We start from the raw sequence: 22,757 nt of genomic DNA, 5'->3' as shown, positions 1-22,757 counted from the left end.
CCGTTAAACATTCAGATTTCATGCGAGCAATAAATAAACATAATTTTTAAATGGTTTACTTCGAGAGAAAATGATAAACCAAGTTTGCGTTTTACTTTTTCCAGAACATTGTTCATTTCAGTTCCTTTACCAAACTTTTTTATCTCTTCTTTTGGCTTCTTCATTTTTGTCCAACCTTATCAGTATAACTTTTGCATATCTTATAAAATTCTAATTCCTTGCTGCTGTTACATGGATACGTTCGAATTGCAATAGGTTGGATGTGACACGCTCCTAACGTTCCAGTGTTTTCAAACAAACCTACTGCCAAAGAGTTTAAAATATGAACGGTACGTAATTTACAAGTGCTATCAAATTTATATAACAGTGGAGAATGGCATTTTTTAAACAAATTTGAAAATCTTATGCGAATTCTTGATCCAATTTTGTATAACTCTTTCTCTCCTATTTCATTTAGCAAACTATCTTCTACTTTTTTAAACAGATTTTTTGTTGGAATTGTAATATTCAGAAATGTTTTGTTTTGGATCAATTTGAGAAGTTTATCAATTTCACTTACATCTTTTTCGCTTGGGTAACGGTTACTATATCGACGAACCATATTTATTTGGATAGGTTTACAGCCTTTGGGTGCATTGTTTTCTGTAAAACTGTTTCCAATAAAGACATAAGGTGTTTTTGTCGAAAATAATGGTCGCTTAAGATGACCTGTTGATTACATAAAATCAGTAAATATTATTAACACTAAACAATTAATTAATCTACTAGACATTATGTGTGGGAAAATATAGTAAAACAAGCGGTAAATTATGCTAAAATAAAGTTAAAATAAAATACTAATAAGGATTTATAGTCTTTTGTTTTTCCAAAAATCTAAAATTTTTAAACCAATTTGACACATAAGGTTTTTAAGGATTAAGCATACCAGCTGCTTAATAATACAACTTTGATTATAATTGCAAATAATAGTTGTAAATAAAATTATAAATAAATATGTTGAACAAAAGTATTTATTACAATAAAACGTTAAAGATACTTTTTTAAAAATTTGGTTAAATAATTAATTCTTAATAAATTTATGCCCAGCGTGTTATGTGACCATTTGTTTTATTAGAAAAGCAAAAACATGGGTTTATTTTTTTGCATAACTTAATTATATTTTCTAGTTATACTACTTTTTTGCATCTCTATATAAAAAGCATACTTAACTATGTGTATGTAACAAAGAATTTATTTTCTTTTAAGAATTCAAATTGTGAGTTTGAACACTTTACGTCTAAAGAACTGCATTAGTCTTTCTTAATGTTGATATCTGATCTTGTATGAAGTGGAATAGTTGCAAATTATATTAAAGATATACCAGAATAGTAGCACAGTGGATATAGCAATCTATTTTTTCTACTGTGCTATCGTTCTGTTAATTGATAAATTTGCAAACTGCAGATTTTTTAATTAATAGTGGAGTATTTAATTCATAATTAATTATATTCAACTCAACATTATATTTTGTTTTCTTAGAGATAGTCTGTTGTGTGAAACTCATCTCGTTTCATAGTTACATTCTGTTCTAATAACGGGTGATAAATGAAAATAAGAATTTTCATATCGGGCTTTTATAAAAACAAATGTTTAAAAAATAAAAATTATACTTATTTTAATTGAAGGTACATCACATATCTTTAAGAAAAAAATGAACATTCGAATATGGTCCATCATCAGCTGTTCGACGTAGTTTTGTCATGATGTTGGAACAGGAGCATTGCACAGCATTTATATTGATTTGGCGAATGCATCTTTTGATTCGGGTAATCAATTGTTTGCAATTCTTAGCTCTTCAGTTTTTTTGTGTACTAACGAACTCAAATATCCAAAGAAATCATCAATTGGGCGACACAGAGGCAAGTTTGTTGGATTGCGGTTTTTTGGTACATATGGGATGTTTTGGCTTTCTAAGAAGACTTGTGTTTTTTTGGCATAATGCGATGATGCTTTATTCAGCCCAATCAATTAATTGCCATCTGAATGATATTTTTGAAGAAATGGAATCAATATTTTTGTCAAACATTGATTTTGACACTTCTTGATTTATAGCCAAACCACTTGGCTTAAACAATGGGTTGGAAATTCCCCTCTCAGAAATTGCAATGTACAGCATCACTTTCTGCTCAAACTTGTGCTTATATTTGTATTTTACTTTTGCAGGTGTTATAGAACTTTTATCTGCATAATATCGATCATTTCCCTGAACTTGCATTTTGGAGAGGGGGAAGTAACTTTTGTCACATTCTGCAGAGTAATTTCGGGTCATACAGTGACATTGAGATTTCACGGTTGATATTTGTTGCCCAGTGTATTCCGCTGCTCTTGTTTTTTTCTCTAAAACTTTTATCTAAAACGAATAAATCACTAGATTGAACTACTTCCCTTAAATCGCTTTTTGTTTTAAAAATATTTCCTAACATAGTTGCGTCATTAATAGTTGCAGCAAAAGGTCCATAAGCATCAATTGTAAAACCATGTGGAGTGCACAGTTTTTGTTGTATAGAATTATTATAATTTTGGCTATAATTGCTAGCTGTTTACCTTTCGGCTATAATTGCTAGCTGTTTACCTTTCGGCTATAATTGCTAGCTGTTTACCTTTTAATTTATACAAATCTTTGATCATGTCTGTGTCATTTAATAGCCAATCCTTTCGTGATCGTGATTTTAAAAATCAGCATTAGGCAAGGCTCTTATCTGATTGAAATATTTCTAAACTTTCAACCGACACACAGTAGAGTATTTAAGGTCAAATGTTGATTAATATTATTTTATATCTTTTATCAATTAGAAAATCAATAACAAGCAGTTTGAAATTATTATATAATATTAAAAATAATTGGGCAGGGCTTTTTTTTACCCAAAAGACACATTTGTATACAAAACTTACAAAAAGCAGGTTTAAAAAAAAAACAATATAATGTGTTAAACTTCAATTAAAACATTAAATGTCCAAATAGAAAAAAATATAAAATAAAAGTGATGCAAATACAAACAATATAAACAAAAGAAAATATACAAATACTATAAAGTTCAAATAATTCCGTCTATGAAGGTAAAAAAAACACAAAATAACAAAATATACTAAAAACGATAAAAGTTAAATATTAATCTGATTCATTTTCGCAAGATGCCTCCACTTCATATTGTTGTAGTTCGTTCAATGTTTCTGGAAACAAGAATGCCTACCGGAAATATAATTTCTTTTATTATTGAGCCTCTTTCTGGCACTTCTCAACAAAGAACTCAGTCAGAACTTAGCAGAACCTGTTTAGAATATCGCTATTAAAACTTCTCTCGAAAACTTCCTCGAGAAATTCTGTATATAATCACGGAAGTGCTTGTTTCAAGCCTCTGCCGCCTCTTCTGATAATTGACTAATAGTAAATATAGCTTGGTCAAGTATTTTAGTACTATGTTTTGGTATCTTGTGCATTGTAGGAGTTATTAGGTACCATCCATAAGTTTCAAAACAAAGTTCTGCCGTCAGTTCTGCAAAACTTTTCAAACTTTTTGACATCTATTTTATATCCAAATGATAAAGTTTTTAAAACAATACTACAATTTTTAATAATTCAAATGTCAACTCCTATGATGCAGGATGAGGTTTGAGGATCTGAGAAAAATCTTCTTGATGTATTACCATCGTTAGTATTAGCATCGTTAGTACCCGAAACCTGCCTTTGGAATATCCACCAACAGCCCCACTTTCTCTTTGAAATTGTTTTGTATGTGTTTTTTTTTCGATAATGCTTCTGATGGTGTGTGTTTTATTATAACATTATTCTGAATGGAATTAAAGTTTTCTCTATATTATTTTGCCTTTTTCGGTGAACAGCTAATATCTTTATTATTCTAGGCTAGTCATAGTGTCCTGCATCACGCTGACTCATTTGGGCATCATAGGTTTGTTGCTTAGAAGATATTTTCTCTCTCAAAACTTTTGTTTTACGTCTCTTGCTTGGCGAACTCAACCACTCAAAAATCTTTTGATGGTCAACCAGGCCTTTTTATTATACAGGTGGTTAGACTTTTGATGGCTTTGACCCATAGTTCATTTTCCTTCAAAAAGCGTTCTTCTATGTGGTTAGCAGCTATCTATTTTTGTTTAAAATGAAACTTGAAAGTTTTTAATGCGTATTTTAGTGTGCATTGTTCATTTTCAGAACAATTTGTAATAACTTTGAGGTGATCTTCTAAAAATATAAATTTATCATCAATTTTTTTGTTTGGGCATTGTTTCAAAACATCGTAAAGTTCTTTTCTAGTCATCTCTTTAATCAATGGTTTGGATTCTTAAAAAAAAAAATGAAATAAGTTTTTATTCAAAAAAAAAATTTTTTGTCTCATTATTTATTCTTAATTAAATTTTAAAAAATGGAAGATTTATGTGCGATTTTTTTTTCAAAAATATTGACTAGAAAATTGTTTAAGTTACAATCAAAATCTTAGCTAAACTCGGCTTAACTTATATACGAAAACAATTTTTTTTTTTTTTTTTTCTTTGTTTTTTACTGTATAAATATATAAATACAGCCAATATTTCCAATATACATCTGTATATTGGAAATATTGGTTGTATTTAACTATTTATACAGTAAATGGCCGGGGCAAGAATTTGTCATATCGCCAAGCCCCGAGATTGATTCCGTTAAAAATAAATAATTTCGTATAGAGTATATAAATGTTACCAATATGTATAAAATAAGACTTTATTTTTAAAAAGACAAAACAAAAACAAAAAGTTACAGGGTTATAAAATTTTTATTTTTATTTTTTTATTTTTAAAAATTTAAAAATTTAAAAAAAATTTCTTTTGAACTAATAAAATAATCAATAAAAAGTAAAATAACAAATTCTTAGAAATAAATATTAAATAAGTATATAAAGATTAATATAAACTTGCACAAAGTAAAACTTGCAATAAAATAAAAAAATAGAAAAAAAAAAGGTTTTTAACAACTTTTTATTTTTATTTTTAATTAATTAAGATTAAATACTTAATAAAACTCAGAATTAAAAAGAAATTAAAACTTTCCAATTAAAAAATATATATATTTATATGTATTTATGCATGCTTCAACCAAATCCATGAAAGGGTTGACAAAGATAAACTTTAAACTAAATCGAATAAACTTATCTGTGTCACCCGAAAAAGTCAAGCACTCCATCACTAACTAGGAGCATTTGCTTCAATTTTACTTTAAATTCGTCAAGAGTTTCAAGAGTTTTAAGTTTATTAGATAGGATTTTATTCCATACTTTTGGTCCTCTAATGGAAAATGAAAACTCAGTTGTGGCATAAAAACTTTTGGGCTGAATATAGGTGTTGTTTGAGTATCTGGTTAAGTATCTATGTTTATTTATTTTCAATAACGAATTAAAAATGTTTAGTGTTGTTCTTTTATTAACTTTATACATGAAAATTTAAAAATGAAAAATATTTATTTGATAGACATTGAGTATATTCAGCTTTATAAATAGTTCTTTGGAGTAAGTAAAACGGCCTACATTAGATATTATTCTCATTGCATGTTTTTGTTTATTAAAATTTAATTTTGTTTTGATTTGTGCTACACCAAGCAATGTTTGCGTAATTCAGATAACTATGAACGAAGGAGAAAAATAACAATTTTAAACTAGTTTAATTTAAAAATGGCCTTGCTTTATAAAATAGGCCAATATTTCTTGAAATTTTACTTTCAGTATAATGTATATAATTTGTCTAAGTAACGTTTTCGTCAAGGAGTACTCCTAAAAATTTTAATGATTGTTCTCTTTTTATAAATTGACTGCCAATATAAAGTTTTGGAAGTTTTAAAGGGATTTTATCGCATTCATGAAAGCGATGGAAAAAAGAATACTTTGTTTTATCTAAATTAATTGATAATTTATTTGCACTAACCCATTCTGTGAGTTTTATGAGTTCCATGTTAACTGAATTAAATAACATTTTAATATCGTGACAAGCGTGAATCAAATTTGTATCATCCGCAAACAAAACAGTGTCTAGTAACTTAAAAGATTTGCTTTAATCATTAATATAAATTAATAATATAGAATTAAATATATAAAAATAAAAATTTTGAATATAGTATTTACAAAAAAAAATCTAATATTTTTAGTCTCAAATGTGTATGAATAAATATATCATTTTATCAAATAAAATTAAGAAACTATACATTTATTTTGTATGTAAATACCTTTTTCTTCAACATTCATCGTGATTTATTAAAAGTTTTACAGCATAAAAACTCAAATAATACTTTTGAAAGATGTGTTCGACTGGAAGCGTAAAAAATAAATACAAACAGCTTACGCAAAGTTCGAGTTTAACTACTGTTACACCTGGAAGGGGGAGTGGGCAACACTAAAACTGTTATTTAGTAATGAAGTCTTTATTAAGCTTTCATAATATATAGTATACTCTTATAAAATTCTCGTAATCAACTTTTGATCAACTTTTAGCTTGAACTACTCCACTGTGCGACATGACAAACCAAAATAACAAGCAATTGAATTTTGATCAAGATCATACTTTAACCAAAAAAGATAAACTGCAAGAGCTTGTTCTTTCGAACGTTTGAAAGAGTTTTTAATTGCTTTTAATTCATTTACCAAGTCTAGAAATTCATCTTTAGTAGAACCTGTATTTCGGAGACAAAACTCAGTTCTTACGTTATTAATATCACTAAATTTTGCGAGTATAGATGCTGTTTTAAATCTCTAGATCGAAAGCTTTTAAATAACTCTTGCATCATTGATTTGTTTAAGTTTACAAAGTTTTTTACAATTGATACATTATCTAAATATTCATCTTTAAGCCATTTACTATCTGTCAAATAAAACTGACGACACCGACTATTAATTGGTATAAATCTGCTTGTTTTTATAAAAAAAATAGATTATCCCTTCATTCGTTATTTTGCTAAAAACAGATACGATGTGAATTTGCAATTTTATTGATTTCTATATCTTATTGATTTCTATACTCTTCAATAGATTGATAGCAATAATCACTGTCTTTGACGTCATCATTACAATCGTCATCAACATAATCGTCATCAACATAATCGTCATCAACATAATCGTCATCAACATAATCTTCATTAACATAATCGTACTCTTAAGAATCATTATCAGTACTCCTAGTATTTAAGTTTTCAAAATTTTCATTATAAGGTAAGTAAGTGTTGTTCTAATTCCTTTTAAATCAATTTAAAGCGTGGATTTTAACCATACCAGATCAGTTCTATCCTCTACAATTGTATACTAAATAGTTGAATAAACAGTAAATTAAGTATAAAGAACTATTCGCGTACATGTTAAACAAATAGGTAATAATAATGTAACAGGGCTTCAGCTTCTAAAATTTTGTTAAATTAGTTATTTTTGCATGCTTATTTTGCGAAAATAATACGTCAAATAACATAATCGCAATGTTTTGCCAAATTTTTTTTTAAATAAAACAATTTCTTATAAAAATTATATTGTATTTATTGTAGTATAGTTTTACATTTTTTTCTAACATCTTGGATCGTAAATATATGTTTTAAAAAATAAAATTAGACCAAAAAATGTATGTAAGTTGGGCATGCTCTTTTTTTTGCTTGTACAAATAGTTAAAATTAAACTAAAAGAGCTCTGAAAAAAAAGGTTTTTTGTTCTTTACCGCACTTTTGACGATGTTGGCTTTGGTTGGCTCAAGAACACCTTCTTAAAATACTTTAAAATTTTGCGAGATAACAATAAAAAAATGAGTAGTGAATTTCAACCAAGATGAACATAAAAAGATATTTCTTTTATTACAAACAATCAAAGGATTACATATAACTCCAACATTTTGTCAAAATAGAGTTATTTGCTTACATTCAAAATTAACTGCTGTAAGTCCGCGTCAACTATGTTCCTTAATCAATTCATGCAATGTTTTATTTTCGGTTATAGTGCTATTTCGGTTATAGTTTTATAATATTTTGATTTTTATAGAATTTAAATTTGAACTATTTTTTGCTTTACTTATAAACTTTTTAACAACATATTCAAATAGATATTAGAAGGCATTGGTTTCATTACTTATTGTATTTTTTAATTTTGTTGCACAGTGTTGGGTGTTCCTTTGAATTATGAACGGAACTTGTCCACCAGTTGTATTGAATAAAAGGTACTACTAAGTTTTATCATGACATGATGATCCAGGTTAAAGAACTGATATAATAATCTTTTCTATGAATCTCTGTTCTTTTTTTGGATGGAGAAAGCTTTTAAGAGCCAGTTTTACTTCCAGAATATGTGCTAAAAATGGTTTGACACTCTTAACTTGGTATGATCAACTAGTGCCAGATGTGCCATGATGGAAACAACCAATACGTTTAGATAGTATTTCCCATCTGTTTGGGCTATTGCATAGTTCCAAAGTAGGTTATGGTTTCTGGATTACATTCAGCAGCATTATTACCACATAAGTTATGTGTGTGGCAGTCACAAAAAAATATATAGCAGTTAACAATGTTCTTTTATGATAGCATAAACTACCTTGTATTTGTCTTACAATTTTGGCGCATTATTATAACTTCGGGCATTACTTCTAAAGTTTTTGTAATTATTTGAGCGATTTCAAAAGCATTGTTGTCACTATAATCTTTAAGTTTCAAAAAATGATCAACAATTTTATTTGGAGATTCAGGGTGAACTAACGCAAAATAAATTCTTTTTACTCAAGATGAGTTGTCTAAAGTTTGTTGAGAAATCTAGAATTGTTACATAATACTTATTGCAAAATTCCTTTCTTCCAAAATATGCTGCTTAACAAGATCCAAACAACCTGCAATAGATTTAATTTATGAAATATCAATAAAATTATCAATACAGTCTTGAATTGATTTTTCCATTTATCGCTTTTTTAATTGATGCCATGCTCGAATCTATGATTATTACTATTTCCATGATCTGGAATCGAAGCAACCGCAGCGCAGTGGTTAGCGCGTTTACCTCAGAAGCAAGAGATTGGTGGTTCAATACCACCTCTGGGTAAGTCTTATAACATTGGATAGGAAGGAGGCCTGAACTTACTTTCAAATACTCTTCCGCGGTGCTCTGTGATAAGACAGTAAGGACTGCATGGAGCACCTAAAACGTTGCATAAATATTGTCAATTGGCCAGCTTTCAACTTCAGCTTTAGAAAATTACTTACCTTGGAACAGAAACTTTTCCAAATCAATCGGTAAGGAAAACAATATAAAGAAGTCTTATGCTTAATCCAGACAAGCCAATCTTTGGAACACTGTCCTGTATTAATGTTTTTAAACTTTAATATACCTTCAGGTTTTATTCAAATTTTGATATTCATTTTATTTTGGCAATTTTAAAAGAAAATCATTAAGACGTCTGATAGAAAAACTATTTGTTTTCAATTGAGAAGATAATTTTGGTGCAATAAATCCAATTTTAAGTTTTTTACTTGATTAGTGAAATGAAATACCACTAAACTTAAAACTTTTTGTAGCACAAGGGCATATTTTTCATGAATGCCATCTTTAGTTTTCCCATTTTCCAAAGTTTTATCATAGATATAAAAGTTGTCTTAGATACAAAATTGTATTTTGAAACATTTTAATATTTCTTCAAATTTGCATCAATCCACCACAGCTGCAGCAAGATAAAAAAGTCGGAAATAAACAAAAAAAAGTAACTAATTGAAAAAAAAATGTTTCAAAAAAATTTAAAAAAAGAAATAATTCAAAATTATGTATTAAACTGATAAACCATTGTTAAAAAATAAATTTTTCAATCTAAAATGTAATTGAAGTATGCTAAAGATATAAAACTAAAGAAAAACAGTAAAATTTAATACTTTTTTAATTCATTTGAAGAGCATAGGGATCAAAACGACATACCCTAGCCAAATAGTTGTTTAGGACCTATTGGATTTTGGAAGAAAAAAAAGATAAAACTTCGATAATTTGCAAAAAAGCACATTTTTCATTTTTTTTAAATTATGATTATTCTTCAAAACTTTAAGAATAAAAAAAATTTCCACCCTTCTCAATAACTATGCGCATATATTAGAAAAATTTAGGCAAAAAAATGACTCATTGAAAACAAGAATATCTTGAGAATCATTATTTATCTAAAAACCAAAATTTATAAATAGATTTATATAGGAAAGAGTAAGGTAATGACGAACGCGGGGTACTCCGAACATGGTCAAAACAGTATAATAGAAAAACATAGTTGATAGTTTCTTTTTACCTGGTGAGAGGAAATCACATGCTCAATTCCAGACGGGAAGTAGTGTAATAAAGTGGCGATTGTTGCTCACTATTTTTACTCAAAGAGTTGTTTAGGACCTATTGGATTTCGGAAAAAAAAAAAAAAAACTTCGATAACTATTAACACTTTTTAAGTTATGTGTTTTAATTCCTTGGGATTCAAATCTGAAATTTTTTTTGTTCCAAATTCTTATAGGATCCTATAGGAATTTTTGACTAGGTAGTCACATTTAAAAAGTTTTGGGAAAGTATATAAAAATTCTTTGTAAAAGTATTTGTATCAAGTTATGAAAAAAAATTTTTAATAAAAATTACAGAAATTTTAATAAAAAACTAAACTTTAGATAAATAATTCAAAAAACGCTTTTTTTTTAATTTTAAGACTTCTTTGTTGTACATAAAGACATTTATAAATAATGAAAATTTACTGTAGTGTTTACATCTAAATACCATTGAAACACCACTCATAAAAATATTGCAATAATGTTTAAGGCTAAACTTTTTCTAAATGTAACATCCCTGAAAAAATTATATTTTGCCTTTATTGACAGTTATTTGTCTTACTTAAATATTGTAAGGGCTAGTACTGGCTATAAAAAAATTAAGAAATTCTACAACTAACAAGAAAGGCCTACAGAATAGCGTTTGGAGCCTATAGAAATGCTCCTTGCGAACTTTTACGTGCGCTAAGTGCCTTAAATGTGTATAAACTCAATTTACACCAAGTTTTATTGTTTATGTTTAAAATAAAAATGGGATTGTCCCCAAAAATCTTTCAAACTTTTTCAATAAAGTTAATCATAAGTATTCAACAAAGTTTTCAGATAACAACTTTGTTCTTCTTAAATATAATTTAAAATTAACATCCTATTCAATTAAATACCGTAGACCTTATTTGAGAAAAAAATTCCTAAATATTGTCAACAAAAACAAGACTACATTACAGCAATTTAAGAATGAATCAAAACGATTGTTCAGAGATCTTAAATTTAAATACTGTTCAGAGATCTTAAATTAACCAACTTTAAATATTTTTTAAAAGTAAGTTCAAATAAATAAAAACAGATTTATTTATATATATATATATTTTTTTTTTTTGCTGTTTAGCAATAAATAATCATCATATAGATACAATAAAAAAATAAAAATATGTCCGTAGAAACAAAGGAGACAGTAAAATCTTGAAAACTTTGTTTTTGTATATACAATAAAAAATAAAAACTGTTCTTTTTTACAATGATCTTTATAAAATAAAGAGTTAAACAGAGAGGGGCTCAAAGAAGATGAAAATGACAATACGTCATCGCAATCCTTTCATAGAGCCCCTTTTTACATTTTATATATATACATTTCAACATAATTATATATATACATTTCAATAGAATATAGGTATTAAAAACCCTAATGGGCATAAAACTGCTGCGGTAATCAGTAAATAAAAAAAAGATCAAATGAAATAAATACTAAAATAATTAAAATTACTCTGTGATCCCTTTCAGCACAAATGATTCTCAAATTTTAAAAATTTCTTTTTTTATGAGAAACTTAAATGAATTTAATGACTTTGCCATACATTTGAATCCTTTTTGATAATTATTCCATATATTTGGTCCTCGATATGCAATGCTATATTCAGCATATTTATTGAAGTTGAGTTTTGAATATCAATGAAATTCTATTTATATGTTATGGTTATGTAGAATTTTTTAATATATATGGAGCTCGGCGATAAAACAAAATGTGCCTTCTTCTTGCTGCAGCAATTTCGATGTATGTATATGCAATGTGAACAACAAAAAGTTTAACGAAAAAATAAACTACACACACAATGTATATATATATATATATATATATATATATATATATATATATATATATATATATATATATATATATATATATATATATATATATGTATATATATATACTACACACACACACAATATATATATATATATATATATATATATATATATATATATGTGTGTGTGTGTGTGTATATATATATATATATATATATATATATATATATATATATATATATATATATATATATATATATATATATATATATATATATAATTGGTTAATTCGCACTTGTTTAGTATTTTATTAATTTGGATTTGGATTATGTACGTGAGTTATTTCATGTTTTTATAAAAAAAAGTACCAATTTATCTTGTGACGACAAATATCTTTTGACAAATTCATAAATCGTCATTATGATGAATCAAAGTTTACTGATGAATAAGTTTTTTAAATAGAGTTATTTGGTAAATGAAACAAATATTGCGTTTAAATTACATTTATTTTTAGATAGAAAGTAATATTTTGTACTATTTTACATTATACTTTTGATGAAAATTTTTTGAGTATGTAAAAACATAAATAACATTCGTAAATAACGTTGTAAAGCAGCCAAATTACATTTTTCACTTTCCCAGTAGAGACTAGGCGTGTTTTAGTTGTCTAAAAAACGTACATTGGGTTTTTGCACATTGGGTTTCAGCCAATAATTACTTGTTGTCCTGTTGGTAATATTTAGGTAGTATTTAGATTCGTTTTTTTTTTATTCAAAAAAGATAAAAAAATAAAATCCCAAAACCTGAACATAAGATAAATAAATCATAAGTTTTTAAAAAAATTTTATAATTTATTTCATTTAATGTAAAAATAATATATTGTATAAATACAATCCGTGCAGTATAAATAAATATATAAACATCAATAGCATTAATAATGTAAGATATCTATATCATTAAACTCAATTAATAAATGATCTGTAACAAATCAATCGCATCAATCCAAAAGGTAAAAAAGAAGTTTTAATCATCAAACTCAATTTATAAATAGGTTATAAAGAACATCACGCTAAAGTTAAAAGCGCAAAGAAGGATTTCTGAAAGCAAGAAATGCGTTAACTTATTTATAGTTTGCTTGCTTGCATTTAATAAGCTTTTTTTATTTATTATTTTATTAGGCAGAGAAAACTTTAGATTTTTTTTAATTTTTTGATTGATTATTTTTTTAATGCCTAAATTTTGATGCTTAAAAAAACAAAAACTCTGTATTCTGTATTTGTCTGTATGTTAGCTATATATACATATATATATATATATATATATATATATATATATATATATATATATATATATATATATATATATATATATATATATATATATATATATATATATATATGTAATATGAATAAATTTATACATGACGTCTAACAAACTAAACATCTTTTGACGTAAATTAGTCAAAACAGTGGTTAAAAAATAAAAAATACCTTTAGAGATGAAAAACAAGGATACTTTTAAAAAAGATGTGCTGGATCAGCATAATAAATATCGGAGAAATCACGGAGTTCCTGAATTAAAATGGTCATACTTGCTAGAAGGAAACGCACATAAATGGGCAAAAAAGTGCTTAAAGAGTTTGTTATTTGATTACGACGAACAAACTCAAGAAGGGGAGAACATTGCTGTAATGAAAGGTTAGGTTTTTAAATACTGTGCTTGCATAAAATAAAAAGTTTTACTTTAATTTCATTTAATGAAAAAATTAAATTTTGTTTTTTTATGTTATTTGTAAAAGTAAATTTTCCAATGCTTTTACCAACTGATGCATTTATCTACAAATTTTGCGCAGAAAAAGTTTTAAACAAATTTGAACTTTAAATTTATTTATTTATCATTATTTTTATTTAAAGGAATCTTTTTCGTTGAATTTTGGGATATGTTATGCACCGCTTTGTATTTGTAATTAAAAAATAAATTATTCAAAATAAAATTAAATATATGTAAAAATATAACTTTATGCGTTTAATAGATTTCGTATATTTATCCAAGAAATATATAAATGCCTTTTAAATTGCGAAACAGCATTAATTTTTAAATTTTTTTTACCGCAATCTTGTCGTTTAAAAAATTAATAGGAAAAGTATTTTTACAAGAAACGTTGCGAAATAGCAGAGAAACAAACATTTAAAATAATTCAAGTCTGAATAATTTATGTATGTTGCATACAATAAAAAAAAACTGTTACTTTTTGTTTAAGAAAAATAAAAACTGAAAAAATTCAAATGATTGGAATAACGTAACGAAACGATTAAATAACATGAAAACGAAACGATTAACAATTTTTTTTCAAGCTAACTCATAAAAGTAGCTAATGAATTTGACCAAAGTAGCAACACAATATTTTTTTATTGACCTTTGGGTCCGCCAAATATATGACCTAATTAAAGGTAACATTAGACATCTTTAAACGTACATCGCCAATACACAGAATAAAACCACCACTTTCTTTTTTTTTATTGGTATAGCCAAACTGTAAAACTAATTGGCATTGACAGTGAATTTTAGATTATAGCTAATATAGAATTGAAATCTTTGGGCACTTAAGGTAGCAGCAACTAATCTTCACTAAAAGTAACAACGCCGACAACGGTAAGGATAATAACAACACTAATATCTTACATCTTACGCTACGACTTTATATTATTTAGATAATCTATTTTCAATTTTAGCAGCTTATTTTTGCAATTAATATAAAGGAAAATAAATTTAAGTTAAAAAAACTCACTTAAAAACAAATTAATCAGAGAAACAAAAAAATTTATTAAGGAAGTTTTGTAAAGTGATAAAATATATTATGATTTTTCTTTATGAAAAAAAGTTTTCAATACTTTAAGACTTTTTCTAGTTTCATTAAATTCAAATTTTGTTATTTCTGTTTAGATATTGAAGTTTCTGGAACCACAGTGGTAGACTACTGGTATAAAGAAATGAATAGCTATGACTTCAGTAACGACGGTTTAGCACAGAAAACTGGATGCTTTACACAAGTACCTTTAAAATTATTCACTAAAAAATTACTAAAAGTTTTTTTGTTTTTTTGTTTTTGCATTTAACATTTAAATGTGTGATTTTGTAAAAATATAACTATTTACAGCTGATTTGGAAAAGTACTATCAAAGTAGGGGTTGCAAGGGTGTCAACTTCAAATGGGACGCAATTTATAGTTGCTCGATACTTTCCACCTGGTAACAACCTAAGAAAGGTTAGCCAAAATGTTCTACCTCCTACAATACGCCATATGTCGATAAGTAGATATGATGGAGATGATAGACGATTAAGTATGCGTCCTAATTTAGCAGTGATTTCACCTGATAGTCCTGTTAATGTGTCTTCTTTGCGAAGAGCTTCAAGCATGGGTTCCAGTTTACCAAAAGCTTCTGGACCCATTCAATGTAATTTTTTAAATGTTTTCAAAACCTTAAGACCTTCTACCGATCTTTTTTGATTATTTCAGATATTATGCTTGTGTTATATACTTTATTTTATTAGAACAAAATTTCAATTTTCTTATAGCTGATGGTGTTTTTCGTGATGAATTACTAACGTCACATAACTTATACAGAAGTCGACATAATGCTAAGCCGCTTTCATTAAGCAGTGGATTGACACTAAAAGCTCAGCAGGTTGCCGAGACTATTGCTAAAAATGAAGTTTTGACTGATTTTGATAATATTGGTCGAAATATGCTAGCTTGTACTAAAGGAATTACAGGAAATGAAGCTTCGTCCATTTGGTATAACGAAGAGAATGACTTCAATTATAATAACAAGAGTTTTTCAATGAAAACAGGTTAACATAAATTTTATTCATCGCAAATAATTATTTACCATTTTACTCTCAGCATTCCAATATTTACTGAGACCTTTCATATTATTTGTACGTTAAATGTTTTCATTTAAGGATTGTCCATAAATAGGGGAGGTTGTTAGTGGTTTTGTGACGACTCAGACGGGACTTATAAAACTAAAGTGTTACAATTTTGTGACGAGAGTGGATGGGGAAGGTAAAAACGGTCAAAAATTGCGTGACGTAATTTATTGACGCTCGTTAATCGTACATTAAATGTTTTCATAGTAATTACATTAAATTTTTTTATATTAATCGTACATTAAATGTACAATTAATATGAAAAGTCTTAGTGATTATCGTAACACAAAATGCAAAATTTCGAAACAATTAATAAAAATGTTGTTTTAGTTGTTTCTAAGTTTTGTATTTTATTTATTTAAAATTTTATAGGAAGTTTCACTCAAATGATATGGAAAGAAACAAAAGAAATTGGTGTAGGTCGAGCAATAGATGACAGAGGTTGTACTCATGTTGTGTGCCTATACAAGCCTGCAGGAAATATTAGAGCATTATTTGAAGAAAATGTTGGGTTACCAAATGGTCCACCTCCAAAATTTATTTATTGAAAGAAATCTGAATTTATTTTGATTTGTTTTATGACTTAAGCTGCATTGAGTAAAATTCATTTCACAAATATGGCAACAACGAATGACAAATGTAATTAAAAACTTATTACAATTTATCTCAGAATTTTAATAGTAACTATGCAACTTGTAATTCTTTATAGACATAATTATAAAACTATACCTTACTTATATTTTTAGAAATAATACTGTGATCGCTTATTATTTTTTCTTTTATTTTATAAATTTTTTGCTTATACCTACCAAGTGGCGTAGCAATACATTTAGCGCATGATGCAAGTAAAACTGATACACCCCCTCTTTTCTGGAAGTTACTTGAAAAAAGTAAGAAAAAATTGTATTTAAATCATAAAGGTTATATACAATATGGAATAGAAAAGTCTCATATGCTCCTAGTGTCCCATTTTAAGATACCAAATGGTTAGTTAGCATTCATGATGCTAATAATCATGTAGAAAAATCAAGTGAAGAATAAGACTAGCAATTCAGATTCAAAACTCAACGTTGCATGTCTTTCTTTGGAAAAAGCCATGCGTTATCTAATTAGTGTTTTTGATCATGTTTACATTCTTCCAATTTTTTTTAATATATATATATATATATATATATTTTCACGACAACATAGTTTTAACAATATATACTTTTCTTACAAATAAAATAAAAATGCTTTAAAATTAACTGAAATAATATTAGGATATATTTGCTGTACAAGGTAATATAATAAAGTAAAATAGTATTACAATTTATATTTTGAAAAGACGAGATATGTCTAAAAAAAAGAAAAAAAAACCTTTAGTTATGTAGTCAAGGGAAACTCGCAGAAAACTGTGGGAAGTCTTATCATTAAGAACTCTTTTTATAAATTATTTTATGAGATACTAATAACTATTTTATTCTTATTTTTCGAGTTATATTTTTCAATATGATATTATGATATTAAGCATGAAGCATAACATAAAGATAACATATATATGTTTATACATACTTGCTTTTATATTTATGTTTTGGATGTTTGCTTTGGACATATTTTTGATATTTTAATTACTTATAAAATATTAGAAAATTTCCATATAATTGCTTGTATCTAAAATAAATTTTTAAGATTATCTTTTAAGGAATTTATATTTTTCAGAAGGGTTATTGAGGAAGAAAAGGGGTATTGAGGAATTCTTTGTCATTAATTTGTTATAAATGAAAGGATATGGGTTTGAAGAATGCAAACAGATTCTAATTGCACGGCCAACGACACGGGTTTCAAAGTGGAGGTGCACAAATGTCAATTTCTATAAAAAGTCTTTGTCAAAATATTCCTTAAAAAAAAAAGGTCTTTTAGGAAAAAGTTAATGGGGGTGGGGGGACGCGCCCAACTTTTACCTCTCCCCTCCTCCTTCCCCTCCCTCACTGTGTTTTCGGCCCTGAATTGTTTTACTTGTTGTTTTGATTAACAGCAACTTATTCAAAATCAGATTTATTCAAAGTTTATAGGTATTTCTAATTTCTAGCACAGTTTTAAATCATATTTTCTTTTTTTCTGGCTTTTTCCTTTGCAAATCGGTCGATCAATTTATCCAAATCAAGTTGGCAAGCTATTGCTTTTTTGATCGCTATAGTTGCCAAAGAGCTAAGGCGATGTTGTGACATATGTCTGTATTTTAACTACATCAAAATAGCAAATACATAGGGCATTAAAAGTCTGAGTATACGACCATCATGTTAGACAAACACTTTTCAATGTTTTTGCTGAGAACAATGCGTAATGTTTTTGCTGAGAAAAATGCGTAAAAAACGATTTCGGAAAAATTGACTTCAAAATAAAGTGAAAAAATAACAATATAAACCCTATTTTTTACATTATATTACCATTAAATAACATCTGATTAAATTGTAAGACATGGTCTTTGATTTCCTCCATAAAAGATTTATTCACAGTAGCTTAATATACTCTTTTATTCAAATACTCTTTAATATTTTTACATGCGATATTAAAATTCATAATTACTGACAGTAGTTAAGGATTAAATGGTTAAACTGATCATTATAAACCGTAAGCTATATTTTTCTGCTGCCTAATCTTATAAATCGATTTATCAGTTCTTTAAAGATGCTTACTTTTCAGATCAGTTGTGCAGCATAACAATCTTTCTTTGTACTCTGGATGATGATTGTTTCGTTTACACCTTGACCAATATTTATAAAAGTCTTGATAAGTAGTTTTGACAGTTTGTTTAGTATAGGGCCCCAAAATGAATTCTTCGTAAGTGATGAAATCTTTTATGCGGTAGAATTAGGTGTGAACTTTGGGTGTTACAATTGCACCAGTTATCATTAAGTAATACTTTTTGAAATTTTCAACTACTTTAACAAAATTCGGCTAAAGGATAAATCCAAAGCAAGCTTTTACAACTAAATCGGAACTTTTGAATGCCACAATTATGTGAAGATTATTTTGAATCAAGCTTTCATTTCCCTCGAACTTCCCCCAAGGTATGGACTCAGTTGAATGTGAAGGGCAGCTCGCCAATTGACAGCTTCTATCCAAGCAGTTTTAGGTATCTGAAAAAGATGATTGACAACTCCTGCAAAGAGATGCATTTTCATCAGTAGGATTATCTCCAAAATCACAACATTGTCTGGCCCACAGATGATTGGTTTTCAAATGGCATTGTCAAACAATTTTGCATAATCAACAACCCCGCCAGATTGCTAAAAAGAGTCGAGACCAGATTTGATTGAGCCCAGTGATTGCAAGTTTCCAGATTTGGAAAGACACTTGGATTTGATATCACGCCATGCACAAGGGTGCATACTTGAATGAATTTGAAGACCACAGTTTATATTTACAACTTTCAAATCGCAATTCAAAATTATTTTTACTCCGTTTGCATTATTCAGTGATCAAATTTGGTCAATGTTGGAGTGAGTTTCTGACAAATCTTCTGGTACCGCAATAAGATTTTGTCTCATAACTCCAGTGTTTTTGCCAGGACTTCGAGTGAAAGGTAGTTTTTGAGGCAGTGAGCTGGTATCAATCCTTAACGCAGTATCAACAATGTATCAACAAAGTAAAACTTGAGAAACCACAAGACTTGATAAACCTCTGCAGTGAGAACAACTCGAACTTCTTTTCCGTTGGTAATTTTAAGGTAACTGCAAGTGAAGAAATTACTCGAGTGTTGACCTGCTCTAAAGAAATTATAAAATCTTAATCTATTAAAATTTGACTCTTGAATTTTGCTGCTAAATGTGTTTGGCTTTAAATTCAAGGAAATAATTCCTTCATATTTTTATCAAAATTAATGACACTTATAATACTTTAGACAGTTTAGAAGACATTTTATTTGATGACACATTCCTACAAAAGATTCTTCAAAAGTCTCTTCAAAGGACTTTTCTTTCTTACATAAGATTTTTCTCTGACTGGCCCTCCAAACTTTTTATTTGTTCATTATTTTAGTTATCTTATCTAAATTTTATGTTTTTTTTATGTAGGTACCTTCTTAAAAGTTTTTCAACCATTTTTATAACATTTTTATGCATTTTGACAGTAGTTTATACCTTAAAAAAGGCTAACACTTTCACGCAATGCATAAGCCAAGTAAAACCACGCTTTAAATAGCAAATCAATATTTTGGTCCATAAAATGAAAATGGTTGTTGTAGCAATAAAACAATTATAACATAAATTGTTGGTATTACATAGTAGAACACTCATATAAATTGTTGGTATTACATAGTAGAACACTTATGTAAATTGTTGGTATTACATAGTAGAACACTCATGTAAATTGTTGGTATTACATAGTAGAACACTCATTTAAATTGTTGGTATTACATAGTAGAACACTCATGTAAATTGTTGGTATTACATAGTAGAACACTCATATAAATTGTTGGTATTACATAGTAGAACACTTATGTAAATTGTTGGTATTACATAGTAGAACACTCATGTAAATTGTTGGTATTACATAGTAGAACACTCATTTAAATTGTTGGTATTACATAGTAGAACACTCATGTAAATTGTTGGTATTACATAGTAGAACACTTATGTAAATTGTTGGTATTACATAGTAGAACACTTATGTAAATTGTTGGTATTACATAGTAGAACACTCATGTAAATTGTTAATATTACATAGTAGAACACTCGTGTAGATTGTTGGTATTACATAGTGGAACACTCATGTAAATTGTTGGTATTACATAGAAGTCATGTAACCACTATTTGAAAATATTGACTGAATATCACAGTACTCGGAAACGTTTTGAGTTGTAAGTAGCAAAAAACGAACAAAATAAAAACAAAAACTGCCATAAATCCTTAACCAGTAAACCAATCCGACTGAAATTTTATCCAGAGTTTGGTGCGGTCATATGCTACATTTGCACAAACGTTTATCAAATTATATGTTGTGGTTCTCGTTTTACAGGTGTTTTCATTGTCGCACTGTAAAGTCAAAACTTAACCCAGACGGCACATCTGGTTTTAATCTCGGAATTAAAACCCGTATAAACACGTGTTTGTTACGATCCAGGCGTAAACCAGAAACACGTGGATTTCACGGGAAGTTTAACTGGAGTTTTACACGTGTTTTCTAAGGTTTCAAACACGAGTTTTTCTATGCTTTAAATACGTGTTTTTGAGGTTTTAAACTCGTGTTTTATGAGGTTTTAAATTCGTGTTTTCTTTAATTTAAAACGGACTTATGGCATTAAATAAAGTTTCCACACGGAAACTTTATTTAATGCCTTAAGTTAGTTCAGGCATAAGTTTTCCAAACTTATGCCTGAACTAACAGCTGTTCAGCACGATTTAATGATAGACCAAAAATACGTAGGTTTTAGACACGTTTATAGCTTTAAACATGTAAACCTTTTTTTATATATACTACATTATATTTACGACAATTTTGTTGTTTTATTTTTGTTTTTTAAGGTAAATTATTTTACAATAATACTACGAAGAAAAAATAAACAGAGAAATAAAAAACCAAATCATTAAAATAAACTAATAAAAGACGCTTGGCACATGGTTACCATACATAATATATAATTTCGATTGATCGCCTCTTCCGTCATTATAAAATCTAAAATCGTATAACAATACGCTTTCGCATTTTTACAAACAATTCCAGTAGCATCGAATGTTCTTTCTAATTTTTCTTAAAAGTCGGGTCTCGAACTTTACTAATTCCTCAATTGAGGTAACCTGTTCAAATTTAATTTAATTCAAATCTTTATCTAAAAACTATTGCAGTAGCCCAAATTTCTTTTTATGTAATGGTGTGACACAATCATTTTACGCTAAAACATGGCATCATCCATGGGAGAGGTTTCGTTTGTCTGATTTTTTGGTCGATCTGTATTGGTAATGGTTTTTGATGATTCGCCTTAATCTATTTAAAAAAAAACAAGTTTTATAATAAATATCAAAATAAATGATTATCTTAGTCTATTGTTTTGTATTGTACTTAAATAAATGCACTATAAAAAATGCTGTTTGAAAAAACCAGAGTGATGATTCGATGGAAGAGTAAAATGGCTTTTTTCCTTATTAATCACGCTTGTTTGTGTCTGTACATTTAAACGGAATCGACCCTTCATTCTTCTTTTCAAGTTGTTTTTTAGAGCCACCTACTTCAACCTAAATTAGAGACGCCCTTTAAGAATTTATGAAACCCATTAAGAAACATAATTCATCAAATATACTATTGTACTTTTTAAATATTATAAACTTTTAAATTAAATGCAAATAAGTAATTACTTTGGAAAGACCCAGAAGTCCGAGTATTCACAAGTATTTTCATTAGCATTTGTACCAGGATGTAAATCCTCTCTCAATTGATTTTTGCTTATAAATATAGAAATCTTTAAAGGTTGATTCGAAACCATCTCATTTAGGTTTTGTTGCTTGTTAAAGTGCAAATATCCTGTTTTAAGATAAATTAGACTAATATACACTCAAATATAGGTAATAAATATAAATATAAGTTATACATAATATTTAAAAAAACCAAATGCACACATGCCCCCTGTTCATTAATAGTCACCTATCTTAATCAACATTAATATTATTATCTTCATTAAGTTTCTGAAGTCTTCTATAAATATATTGTCTTCATCTAGATTATGTGATAACGGTAA

General features: G+C 27.6%; 1 protein-coding gene and 1 long non-coding RNA gene across 3 annotated transcripts in view; one reads left to right on the top strand and one right to left on the bottom strand.

Moving 5' to 3' along the window:
* Positions 1-13,579: 13,579 nt before the first annotated feature.
* LOC100209399 (uncharacterized) lies at positions 13,580-16,813 on the top strand. The gene is made up of 5 exons (XM_065795736.1): positions 13,580-13,812; positions 15,059-15,165; positions 15,273-15,570; positions 15,692-15,967; positions 16,418-16,813. Exons 1-5 carry the CDS (start codon positions 13,614-13,616, stop codon positions 16,591-16,593), a joined length of 1,056 nt encoding a protein of 351 aa, XP_065651808.1. The 5' UTR covers positions 13,580-13,613; the 3' UTR covers positions 16,594-16,813.
* A 4,714-nt stretch (positions 16,814-21,527) lies between these two features.
* LOC136079638 (uncharacterized) overlaps positions 21,528-22,757 on the bottom strand; it is a 2,187-nt gene continuing 957 nt past the window's right edge. For both annotated transcript variants that reach the window (XR_010638099.1, XR_010638100.1), the window contains exons 2-3: positions 22,378-22,757; positions 21,528-22,257 (exon numbers count right to left, since the gene is read on the bottom strand). The exon at positions 22,378-22,757 is cut by the window's right edge and continues 5 nt beyond it. This is a non-coding gene — a long non-coding RNA (uncharacterized LOC136079638). The remainder of the gene's footprint in view (positions 22,258-22,377) is intronic.

Source organism: Hydra vulgaris, chromosome 04 (genome assembly GCF_038396675.1).
Source record: "Hydra vulgaris chromosome 04, alternate assembly HydraT2T_AEP".
NCBI lineage: Eukaryota > Metazoa > Cnidaria > Hydrozoa > Anthoathecata > Hydridae > Hydra > Hydra vulgaris.
The sequence above is the reverse complement of the archived record's forward strand: the minus strand, read 5'-3'. Positions and strand labels throughout refer to the sequence as shown.